The 13,959-nt window shown below is 35.5% G+C and overlaps 1 protein-coding gene across 1 annotated transcript in view; it reads left to right on the forward strand.

Annotated features, from left to right (window-relative positions):
* Positions 1-13,959, forward strand: part of LOC139966404 (uncharacterized) — a 97,334-nt gene that overhangs the window by 14,293 nt on the left and 69,082 nt on the right. Inside the window, exons 9-16 of the mRNA XM_071969354.1 lie at positions 321-560; positions 1,215-1,331; positions 2,567-2,785; positions 4,802-4,900; positions 6,937-7,170; positions 7,583-7,678; positions 8,756-8,995; positions 10,385-10,507. Of these exons, the coding sequence (XP_071825455.1) occupies positions 321-560; positions 1,215-1,331; positions 2,567-2,785; positions 4,802-4,900; positions 6,937-7,170; positions 7,583-7,678; positions 8,756-8,995; positions 10,385-10,507 (1,368 nt within the window). The remainder of the gene's footprint in view (positions 1-320; positions 561-1,214; positions 1,332-2,566; positions 2,786-4,801; positions 4,901-6,936; positions 7,171-7,582; positions 7,679-8,755; positions 8,996-10,384; positions 10,508-13,959) is intronic.

Consider the following 13,959-nt stretch of genomic DNA (forward strand, 5'->3'; position numbering starts at 1 on the left):
TAACTTTAGGTCAGTTCATCATATGCAATACAAAGTTCATGCGAACATAGATATTTATATAGTCTCACATGACATGTTTGGAATGCATAATATTTTAGTCAATGATAACTCGCGAACACGATTCTGATGGCTCCCGTTGATATATATATATACTTCATATTCTACTATATACCTTCTCAATCAATAATTCACCTATAGCATATACAATGTCTAATATTATTAATAAAATGTAATTTGATTACATTGTTTGTTAGCTGCAAACGCAGCTTAATATGGTGCACTCAGCTTGCAACCTACTCTATGAATATTCATATTTACAGTGTATCACGTGTGCAATGAACTCGGCTTGGTCGTACCGGACCATCGAGATATCGTGTATCAATCTTCATACCATATACCGGCAGACACTTGTGAGGGCGTACTTTGTTTCTGTTTATTTGACGATGGTATTCCCGAGAAGGATAAATATTTCTTTATCGCTCACATACCACCGGAGATCACGGCTCGCCCCTCCCAGTTGGTCCGGCTTAGAATCGAGGACGATGAAATCACAAACGATGGTAACGTAAAGCAATCGATCCATCATTGATCTAAAAAGCACACCGGTGATTTCGGTTAATGCTCTCTACTGATAACGAGACTATGAAATTAATTCATCGATTCCGTGGTTCTATATACATGCACAGAATGATGATGCTAAACCATGTTTTCGATTCATTGTTCTACATAGCACACCGATGATATTCGATTCATAATAATATATATGCGAAAACGTCGATTAAACCAAGTCAACGATTTTATGATTGAATGCAGAATGGAACATATCACACCATGTATAGCTTAGCAAGAGCAGTCAAGGTACGGTGAGGAGGGGAGTGAGGGAGGGGAGAGGGGGGTGGGGTGGGGGTGCTGTAGATGTGTTTCAAAGTTTAACCAAACGGCAGTTGTACGATGTTGTCATTGATTTTGTACTAACCATATTGCAATTTACTCCATCCTTTTCAATCAATTTACGTTTGCATATGATCATTTAATCAATCGATTTATATTCTACGCATCATAAAAGACATAATCAATTCATGTGTAAAACAGAAAGAAAAAGATATGATCATTTCATAAATAATAATTAATACCATTAGCAATTATTTAAAGAATTTGGTTCATACTTTATGTGCTAATCGGTACAAGATATTTCCCCGCTTTCATTTTCTCAGATTCTGCTATGATTACGGCTTTGAGTGTAGTGCCTTCGAGTATGAGCCTAATGGAATCAGACTCTAATACTTTTGTGATTACTATCACAGCTTCGCAAAATATTGACGGACTCGTTCGTAAGTTACTGTCTCTATATATTCATATACTCTTCAGGTTCTAGTCAAATGTATATATATATATATATATATATATATATATATATATATATATATATATATATATATATATATATATAAAGATATATATATATATAGATATAAATAGTAGTGGTGCATACTGATAATATAAAATATATATATATATATATAATATAAAAGATAAACAAGCGAATATTTTTAACAACGACATACTGCTTTATTTCGGAGTGGTCAATGGTCAATTGCCTAACGATGGAGTGGTGACCACTCCGAAATATAGCAGTATGTCGTTGTTAAAAATATTCGCTTGTTTATCTTTTATATTATATATATATATATATATATATATATATATATATATATATATATATATATATATATATATATATATATATATATATATATATTATATATTTAACTGCCATAATGTGCATTATTGCTACTTGCAACTTACTAACTTACTATTGGCCAATTGAATTATCAATGTGCTGTTGGTAACATAGTTGTATTGTGTAATCAACATACTTTGTTGCTGAATGCAAAGAAATCAAAAGAAATGCGTTTCGAAAACGTCGATACAAAAGCGTAAAGACCTGTTATTATCAAATTGATCCGATGTTGAAGAGCGGTTGCACATAACAATTGAAATCAACGAGACAATACTGAAATTCCTTGTGTTTATACTACAAATATACTGTTCTTCACTATACACCATGCTTGTTAATTCTATACTGCTGTTGGCACCGATGCCAAAAATTTTAATGACGATGGGGGATAAAATGGCATCATATCTTGCCAAAATAGTCTATGGAATATAAATTTCAACTTTTTTTGTTCATTTTGGTCTGTTCTTTATTCAAATGGACAGAAACCTTCTTTTATAGACTGACTTCTCGTTTTAAACTATTTGAAACTATAAATACTACATTAATGTAAATTAAATGAAGATAATATTGACAGTAATATAGGAACTTATCTATGACATGAAAGCACTCCTTTGAGGCAATACCCAAATTAGTAATAGTCTTCTTTCCGCTATTCGTTCTTTCCTATACGGTGGCGTAAAAGAGCCATATGAAAGGAAAACAAATTGAGATAAAAAGTCAAACTTTGGAGATTTGGGGACACTTATTTGTTTTCCTATGTCCCTATTAAGCCACCGAATTTTCCCTATCATTCAATCATTAAATGTGTTTTTTTATTCTTATCAATAGAGGTTGGTGCGATTTACGGAACCTCAATTCTTGGTGTTGACTACACTATTGCAAACGTAGTGTTTACATCAGAAATGACTGAACAAATCGAAATAGATGTTCTTTCGGATGACGACTACGAATCTGAGGAGACCTTGAGCATAGTTTTAACAAGATCACCCGTAGAAGTGAGCCCCGTCGTGGAACCAATCGCATTAAAGATAGTAGATCAAGACTTTCGTGAGTAGAATTCCATCAACTACGAAAAATTGCCATCTTAAAGACAGACCCGTAACAAAAGCAAAACAAAAAAAAAAGGAAAGAAAAACTACTGGGGTGAGGGGGTGTACCCTATTTGGTTTACCGAAAGTGCAAACTACGGAGTTTTTCTCTTACCGACCTTGCAAACTTGTGATTTGGGACCGCGGGATCACAAAGTCGGCCATTACAATTACGGTTACATTCGTCCAACACGACGACATCATACAGGCTTTTGAAGAATACCTTTGGCCGAACTGAGTATATGCAGAATTAATAACATCACCTGAGAAATTGCATGGGCTCGAAAGTTTCGTACTATTTCCATGTCAATGTAACATCGCTAAAAGGTAAAGACCAATATAAAATTCCAAATACATAATTCAACAATTTAGAAATGTATATGTTTATGAAAGGAAAATAAGATTTTGAATATGATATTGAAATTCAATGAAATGTATTCCAGGCGGCCAAAATACCCGGAATCTAGAGGGTGTTTAAATATTTTTTTTTTAATAAAAATTTCTCGGCTCCCTCGTAGCGAATTTAAAGCACAAACAATACATACATGAGAGAGAACATATATCTCTCTGAAATGTATTTCAAAACTCTAGTGGGAGTCCAGGTGTCCAAACAACCGGACTCTGCAGGAATTTTCCTTTTTCGAAGTTTCTTGTCCAGTATAAAGCACGAAAAATAAAATTAGAAGGAGAAAAGAAATGATATCTTTTCTGCAATGTATACTTCCAAGACCTATAGTGGGATTCCAGGCGGCCTAAACCGCAGAATTTGCAGGATGTTTTCATTTTAGAATTTCTTATTCTCAGGCTGATATAGCGAGTTTTAAAGCACAAACACACACACACACACACATATATATATATATATATATATATATATATATATATATATATATATACATATATATATATATATATATATATATATATATATATATATAAAATAAGTTACATTCAAAAATGATACAAATTGCAAAATTGTATGCCATACAAAGCATGCACAATTCCACAAATAATTCAAGTTTACTAAATAGGTAGAAAGTGTTCTTTTTTTTTCATATATAGTATAAGTGATAATTGAAAAGGTTTGTTGCCTGTGTTGCGGGGCTATATCAATGTATCCCATCCAGCAATGCCAAAATTTGGGTTGCTAGAAGTTAAGTTAACATAAGGCGGACACTCTATGCGCGGGTCGTAGTAAAGAGTAGATTCCACATATATGGTGCACCGGCCTCAAGTTGGTTTAAGCCTTCACCATTACGCAGTCATAGTAAATGGAATCAAATTAAACTTTAGCTGCTCTCATTTTTGTTTTCCCGAAATTGAAAAACTATGGAGTTATGAGGGGGACCTCGGATTGGAAAGTCGGTAATTACAATTACGGTTAGATTTGTCGAACGCGGCAACATACAGAAACGGTGTACTCAAAGCCGAAGCCAAAGTGAATTGATCAGGTCACACATCCGGAGTCTTTGCATGCTAAGTTCTTCAATACCGCCCTTATTTCCTTTCCGGGGAAACATGTCATACTGTGGTTTTGATTGGCAATAAGTTCTCACTTGGTCGTCCTGTTGAATCTCAAATACTTAGACCAGTTGGGTTGGCATGCGTCATTTTCGTTTGGTCAACGATCAGCGATATAGAAACAACTTGAATGCACTTCTCCATTTTGGTTAGAAAATAACTGTCTCTCTTACTTATGGACATCAACAGGAGCTTCCATTACAAGAATGGTGTAAGTACGGGCGAGGGGGCTAGGGTTCCCGTATATTTGTCTCCCCTTCCACCCGTATTTTTCTTTAAAAAGGGCAGGGGTTTTATTTTTAGAGCATTGGTTCGAGCAATACTTTCTGTCTCCATTAATGAAAAATACCATCATTCCTATTCTAGCCACACCTCTGCGTTCCAGAACTTCTCAAGTCTATATTTGTCTTTGCAATTCCTGTAATCACTTTTGCTATCACTCCTTTTTTTTCAGCACTGGGTGTATACCCGGAGACGGTTGTTGGCTACGAAAATTGCCCTATTGAAATCATCGTCTTTAGCAAAGAAACTGCTACTGAGAATATTGATCTCTGTGAGTTTAACTCTGGTGAAGTATATTTTGAGAGGATATGCTATCAAGAGTATTTCGATATCTACATATATTTATATATAACTAAATACATAAAAATATATATAACAATATATATAACAATATATATAACAATATATATATATATAAATTGCCCTATATATATATATTTATATATATATATATATATTTATATATATATATATATATATATATATATATATATATATATTTATATATATATATATATATATATATATATATATATATATATATATATATATGGGGCAATTTATATTTATAAATATATTGTAATATATAGCCCATGTTTATGTATATATATATATATATATATATATTTAGATATATAGTTATAGTTATACATACATATATATACACACACACACACATATATATATATATATATATATATATATATATGTATATATGTATATATATTTATATATATATATATATATATATATGGGGCAATTTATATTTATAAATATATTGTTATATATAGCCTATGTTTATGTATATAGTTATATATATATATATATATATATTTAGATATATAGTTATAGTTATACATACATACATATATATATATATATATATATATAGAGTTGTATGTATATATAGATATATAAAGTTTTAGTTTTATATATATATATATATAACAATATATATATATATATATTGTTATATACCGGTATATAGTTATATAAATATATAAAGTTATATAAAAAAATATAAATATATATATATAATCGAAATCGTAATGAGTTGTAAAATCCAGAACAGTGAAAACACTTCCAGCCTCCACCGAGATTCGAGCCCGGGCCTCCCGCTTTTTATGCGGACACCCCATAGCCACTAGGCTATAGTTAAAAACATTTGTAGTTATATATAGTAATAATATAGCAATGGTGAATCTAGGAATTTCTTCTAGAGGGACCCCCGTGAGGACAACTATGGCGTGACACTGAATATTTAGCGAAATACCATCTGTGCTTAAGAAAGTTAAGGAATGTACGCGAACGAAGCGTGCTAAATGTTTTAGCTATCTCACCTATGTACTTCGATTTAATCAAAATTATGTTCTATGCTATACAGCTCAAAATTTCTAAAGAGGGCTTCCCAGTTGCCTCTCCCTTGATCCGCTTCTGCATTATATTAACATGTGTATAAAGCGATAGTATATATAGTCCCCATAAGACGGGGAGTGGTTGCATGTATGCATTCTGCGAGATATTCCTCCTATAGCTCTACACAAAAAAATGGCAGCAAAGTGCTTATCTACTGTTTCAAGCCAATGTACGTAAATATAAAAGTGAGATTGCCTGACATTCGATCCATGCAGAATCTTCTTGAAATGCAAAGTAAAACAGAACAGAAATGACAGATTAAAATTGGACAGCCGAACAGACAACTATACATTGGACCAAATGAACATTAAATAAAGAGTATAAAATAGACTGAAGATAAAGGATATAGGAACTTTATATAGGAGATGAAAGGGAATTAGATTAATAATTTCCTTTATGAACACATTGACGATCTTTCATTAAAAAAAAAACCCAAGAAAAACAAAACACACTCACACATATTTAGAAAAGAAGGACACACACCCCAGTTTTACATATTGATCTTAGTTTGTAAAATTGTCAACGTATTTATATCCGGCTTCAGCTATTAATTTGATCATAAGAATGTGTTTAATTGGCTAACATGCGATTAACGTGGAACAAACAAAAAATGAGTTACTTTCGGTAAATTCTATCAGCTAGAGTAACAATTGTAAGTTGAATTGCACTATGAGCAAAAAAAAAAAAGAGAAATTCAAAAGGTTCTCTTTTAGTTATAATAATTAATAAATTATACCGTATTTTCTTTTTGAAACATGCACTTTAATAATTGAATCAAAGAAAGCGTAGAAATGTCCCCCCCCCCCCCATTTATTTATTTCTTTTCGATGAATCGTTAACTTCTGAAGTGAAGCTCACATTCACAAACTTTGTTTTCTTCAAACTTAACAGCCTCCGCCATCATTAGCGGCAATACTGCAGATATAAGTATTAGCTTTAATGATGGGACGATTTTAGCTACCGGAAGTGAGTTTTTGACAATGACGATCACACCCAACGAAGATCTTCAGTTACCTGGTGATCAATACTATCAAGTCGAAGTAACCGGTACTACTGCTGATTCCTTGGAGAGTTCTTCACGAATCATTGAGGTTACATTTAAGCATTATGAAACCACAACACCAGGTTAGTACCAACCAGATATACAGGTCAGATGAGAGGGGATGAATCAGGGGGTGAAGGGAAACAGCACCAGGTCAGGGGTCAATTAGGAAAGCCGAGAAAGTATGAGATAAAGAATAATGTATTCTCAGTTTCAAAATGTATTTCAAATGAAAAATTAATCACCGTACTAAAACTTGACGGGCTTACAATACATATATATATATATATATTTATATATATATATATATATATATATATATATATATATATATATATATATATATATATATATATATATATATATATATTAATCATTGGTTAAGATCATGTTATGATATTATGATACCACACTGGCCATGAGATATTCTTGGAATTCGTTTTAGAATATGTGAGAAGATATATGACTCTTTATGATCTCCATACGTCTCCATAGCTTACCACGCAGCACAAGACAATGTGGCATGCATTGACGGAGAAACGTGTCAGGTTCCTATTTGCATCAGTACTGATGTTAGTGGAACAAATCAAGGTAAGACATATATTTCAAGACATTTGCAGGATCAGCTTTCTGTGTTTACGAATGCCTTTCTCGAGGTTCAAGAGAGTTTAATGTTATGTAATGTTTCAAAGATCATTTGAGCAGGGGCGTAGCGAGCGGGGGGTGTGGGAGGGGTGTCACACCCCCCAATAATTTGGTCGCTGTCGGCAAATTTTGGGTCTGTCGGCAAAAGGAGAAAAGGTGAAGAGAGCGGAAGGGGAAGAAAGAAGGAAAGCTGAATAGCGAAATGGAGAACGGGAGCTTCTTCCGTGCCAAATTTGACTTTGAAATATGCACCAGATTGCATCTAAGGACGTTTCAAAGCTAACAATTATCCAAAGGGGGAGGGGTAGACCCCCTACCCTTAGACCCCTCCCCCATTTCAGTCACCACTTCCAGATCCGTCGGCAAATCAAATTTGACTTAAAATATGCACCAGATTGCATCTAAGGACGTTTCAAAACTAAAAAATTGCCAAAGGGGAGGGGGGCACCCCCTCCCCTTCACCACTTCCAGATCCTACGGCAAATCAAATTCTCCACCCCCCCCCAACAAAAACCCCTTCGCTACGCCCCTGCATTTGAGGATAATAGTTATACCACGAAAGACTTGATAGATTAGTACAATTTCGTATAATGGTTAGGCTGGCTAATCAGTGGCGTCTATGAAGATCACGAAATATGAGTAGCATAATACAACCTGTGGAGATGGTGGGACGGGGGGGGGGGTGGGTGGCGGGGGTTATTTGATTTCTTTTCCAGTGTTTGTTTTATATTTTATCATGAAGCGTGTATATTTTGTTGATGTTCGACTTTTTCGTCATCTGCTAATTCCGACTATTTGGCTTTTTAAAAAAAATACTTTCTCTCGATGTTTTTGGCTATATAAGAAGCCACAATATTTAAGGAACAAGTCAAACTTTGGCATTTTACATCACGTTCTCGGATTCACGATTTAATTATATGAAAAATGTTGCCTCTGAGGCTCAAAATGTCGATATAAGGTACGTTACATTACGTTCAATTTGGTGAGAGATTGTGTGTTAACAAATTAATTGTTATTCCACAGGTTTGGAAGTGACTGACCTAACGGCAGTTACTGGGACCGATTACAGCCAAACCACGTCGTCACCAACTTTCACTACGCAGGCACCAGATACTGACGGTATCCCAGAAGTACAACGACCACCCGAGTTGACATTCACAATAAGTTCCCTTACATCGCCACAACTTCCGAAAGAATTCCTGGTCTCACTGACAGACATAGCGGAGGAGGTCACTGTACAAATCTATCAGGACATAGGAATGGGTATGTTGTCAACATTTCTTCTACTTGAAGTTTGACTAACCATGTTCAGTCTGGGAAGTACCCCTGTAACACTTGATTGAAAACAGCGATGAATCAAGCCTCTGAGTTTGATATGTATAGAACCAATCACTGTCCTTTTCCCAGTGAAATGGGTTACATTCAATCGATCACATCTCCTAGCTGTTAGGGACAAGATGTTGAGGAAAGAGGTTTCAGAGTGGAATGTTATTCTCTCACAAAGAAGTGTCACATTCAAGTCTGCGGCAGCCGTACTACTCCCTCCAAGTTTAAATAAGATACCAACGCGACGTCACATGTGGCTGTTCAAGGGGGTCGATCCGTCTCCATGATTGGGAGGCCGGCAAACTTACTGATACAATATATATATATATATATATATATATATATATATATATATATATATATATATACATATTTATATTGGCTATTTTATATTGGCTGTTTTACTTCCAATCACTTACCTAATTCAATTACTGTATCTCACTCGAGATCCAGCCTTTCTCTAAATGCAGCATAGTTGTTTAACAGTTTTATATATATATATATATATATATATATATATATATATATATATATATATATATATATATATATATATTTATATATATATATATTCATTTGCCTTTGTCGTTTACCTCCATTTCATTAACAAAAGTATCTTCAAAGTATCTCTTTCGAGATCTGGCTTTAGGGATCACAAATGACATCGAGTTGGTTAGAATCATGTTTGATCTCTAGAGTAAGGCAAATATGTCACCAACACAGAGCTAGTATTGTTCGATACAGGTGACAAACGCCTACGGTGGAATTACGACCTTCCTTACCGGTTTCGAACTTATGGACATACAATTATGTGGCGACAAGCGTATCTCCACATAAGGACTAGTGAATATTGTCGGTATTGGCGGTCATTGTGTGGCATGAGAAAGTCAGATTTTCATACCACGCGACCTGATTTATACAAAAACCACTTACAAGCCCTATAGTATACGCAAAGATCAGTGCGCTTCATTGTATTGCTCACTGCAGATATGTAATTTCCATCTCGGATTCAATAAAGTTGACTTACTTACTTATGCTGACATATATATTATTATGAACTGAAGCAAATTCACACTTATACTTGAACAGTGCGAAATATTAAAGGCAACTATTATAACTATACGAGCATGGAAAATAGTTCTGCTCGTACGAGCAGACGCACCAATGAAAGATTGCGAGTTCGGCGAGTAGAAAATTAATAGTTAACAGAGTACGTGGACGGAGTACTGCACTTGAGTGCAAGTACCAATGCAGAGTCGTGTACTGATATACATGTCTGCCTTTTGGGTAAACTCGAAACATTTGTTTTCATTTTTCTGTTCCCAGAGTTTCCTTTGCAGCCTGAAACAAGGCTTGGATTCAAGTATTTTGTCACTGAAGGGGAGAACTTTTTCGTTCCGGATTTGGAACAATTTCAAGATGAACTATTGGCAGCTAATCTCCAACCAAGTAAGCCTATTTGTCTTAACATTTAGGGTGACCAATCGCCATCAAATATCTACAACAAATAGTAACTTATAATTGGGGTTACCACGTAAAGTGGTTACCACATAAAGTAAGTGGTTTAACACTTACACTTACATTTACATTAACACTTACACTTACACATTTACACACACTTACACATACACGCACACTTACATTGCAAATCACGCATATAAAGTTACTACTACGTATTAATTGATGACCTTTTAACAATATTTACCACCTACAATGGATATCACCTGCAATGATTACCATGCACCTATACAATGATTACCATGTACCTATACAATGATTACCATGCACCTGTACAGTGATTACCATGCACCTATACAATGATTACCATGTACCTATACAATGATTACCATGCACCTATACAATGATTACCATGCACCTGTACAGTGATTACCATGCACCTATATAATGATTACCATGTACCTATGTGACAATGATTACCATTCTCCTATACAATGATTACCATGCACCTATACAATGATTACCATGCACCTATATAGTGATTACCATGCACCTGTACAATGATTACCATGCACCTATACAATGGTTACCATGCATCTATACAATGATTACCATGCATGCACCTGTACAATGATAACCATGCACCTATACAGTGATTACCATGCACCTATACAATGATTACCATGCACCTATACAGTGATTACCATGCACCTGTACAATGATTACCATGCACATATACAGTGACTACCATGCACCTATACAATGAAGATCATGCACCTGCACAATGATTACCATGCATCTTTACAATGATTACCATGCACCTGTACAATGATTACCATGCACCCATACAATGATTAACATGCACCTATACAGTGATTACCATGCACCTACATAGTGAAGAACATGCACCTATACAATATTTACCATGCACCTGTACAATGATAACCATGCACCTATACAGTGATTACCATGCACCTATACAATGATTACCATGCACCTATACAGTGATTTCCATGCACCCACATAATGAAGATCATGCACCTACATAATGAAGACCATGCACCTACAGTGATTACAATGCACCTATACAATGATAACCATGCACCTATACAGTGATTACCATGCACCTATACAGTGATTACCATGCACCTAAACAGTGATTACCATGCACCTGTACAATGATTATTATGCACCTGTACAATGATTACCATGCACCTACATAATGAAGACCATGCACCTATACAGTGATTACCATGCACCTACAGTGCTTACCATGCACCTATACAGTGATAACTATGCACTTATACAATGCTGATCATAGAATACTATAATCTTAAAGTTTCGTGCCACAGTAAAAACTGGATCGTGCTATAAATCGATAGCCTGCGTTATTAGGATTGCAGTTAGAACTGAGGCTATATGTTATCCCAACAAATCCAGTTTGATGCATTGTTTTGGATTACACACATCCTCAGATCTTACTAGTAGCACATGTTACCGATGTATCCGATTTATCAGCATGATCCAGTTTTGACTACTGGTACAAAACTCTGTAATCTCTGTGTGAAAGGGTTGAGCACACTTGTTACCAAATTCAGTTATTACCACCCTACCACATACGGCCACCTTCTATGGTTAACACGCACGGTGACACACCATCAGTGTTTTACCACGTACAATAATGCTCTCCATGCATGGGCGTCAATCCTGGTGATGGGGGAGGGGACAGGGGGGGACATTTCCCCCTCACTTTTTGAGACAGAGGGGACACAATATCAAACGTCCCCTACTTCTGCACATTTGTAAACCCCTTACATATACTGGGTCATAATTTGTTACAACTCTTATATTCCTCCATATGTAAAATTCTTAACGATCGCGAGTTCGGTCAGATTTCTGTACATGAAGAATTGTACCGCATGCGCTGTCCAAAATGGCTCATTTGGCTATGCCACAAGCACGCGATACGTGTTCCATCTTAACACAATATGTATACAAAGTGTCGGAGTGATAGGCCTACAACATGTGCTGTTGTATAGCTGTAGAGTGACAAAAAAATTAAGGCTTATTTGGGTGGTAGAACTTAGTCTAGATGTAGTATGTTCAGTGAGTCATCTGGCGAACGGGGTGCCAAAGTGTTGGTCCAATAAGGTGTGCTTGGGATCGTTCGGCTCCGACCATCTGGATAGCTATTGATAATTTGGTATGAATCACTGGCACGGGGCAACCAGTGCAAAACGGTTATATTCCGAAACGTGATACAACATGAAAGTCAAAAACTGGGCTACCCGACATGAATTTAAAAAAAGGGGGTGGGTCAATGCATGGTCACAGCAAGAAAAAATATAAAATTCAAAGGTATTCCAATTCTACGGTGGCATAATAGGGACATAGGGGCAAAAAACCTCTTTTCTTCTCAATGTTTTTTTTCCCTTCTCTCCAATCACTTGTCTACTAATCCTCCTACATCTATCTCTCTTGTGTTCACCCTGCTCAGTAACCTATCTGTATTATGTGCTTTTATTTGTCCACTCTGTTACTGTTACTTGCCAGAAGAAGAAGATCCAACTATAGGATCGAAACGTCAGGCCCTCTTACTTGATAAAATCAAAATTTTGAGATTTGAAGACACTTTTCTTTCCTATATATCCATATTGAGCCACCGTACAATTCCACTTGTTTTAAAGATTGATACCTTATACATGGAAAAATAAAATTAGATTATTGTCATACTTTCTGCATCGCTTCATATGCCTACGTTCAAGAAATATATTTTTACATTCCTCCTTTGATTTGTTAATCAGAGCACCGATACGGGTTTCTTATTTGGGGGTGGGGGCAAGACAGCCCGAGGTCAGGAGTTGTCACAATTCACCTACTTTACATGCTAAGAAATGTCTATTTGGAAATCCTTACTTTGAAAGTTATTGGGGCCATGCCCCCGCCCGGGATTTTATTCCCAGCGCGGTAGAGGCCATCATTTGCATACCTCGCTTCCCATTGGCTGGGTCTTGCACTTTTGATGTTGAATTGGGAAGTTCTTGCTTACGCTATGTACGCGTGTATGGTAAGCCATGTGGGTCAAACACTGCATAATATATCCGCGTATTAATTGGAATTTATACGCGTATTAATTGGAATATATACGCGTATTAATTCTAATATATATACACGTATTAATTCAAATATATACACGTATTAATTCGAGTATATACATGGATTAAATCCAATATATGCACGGATTAATTATAATATTCACGAAAAAACATTTCCGCTCTTGCTGTGTACATATACCAAAGATAAATGTTTTGGTGGGCTCGCGAGATCGCTTCAAAAAGCGAAACTTTACACTTGTACAATTAATACGCGTATATATTCGAATTAATACGCGGATATATTATGCGGTGTTTGTCCCACATGGCTTGCCATACGCGTGAGTGTGT

Source organism: Apostichopus japonicus, chromosome 4 (genome assembly GCF_037975245.1).
Source record: "Apostichopus japonicus isolate 1M-3 chromosome 4, ASM3797524v1, whole genome shotgun sequence".
NCBI classification, from domain to species: Eukaryota; Metazoa; Echinodermata; class Holothuroidea; order Aspidochirotida; family Stichopodidae; genus Apostichopus; species Apostichopus japonicus.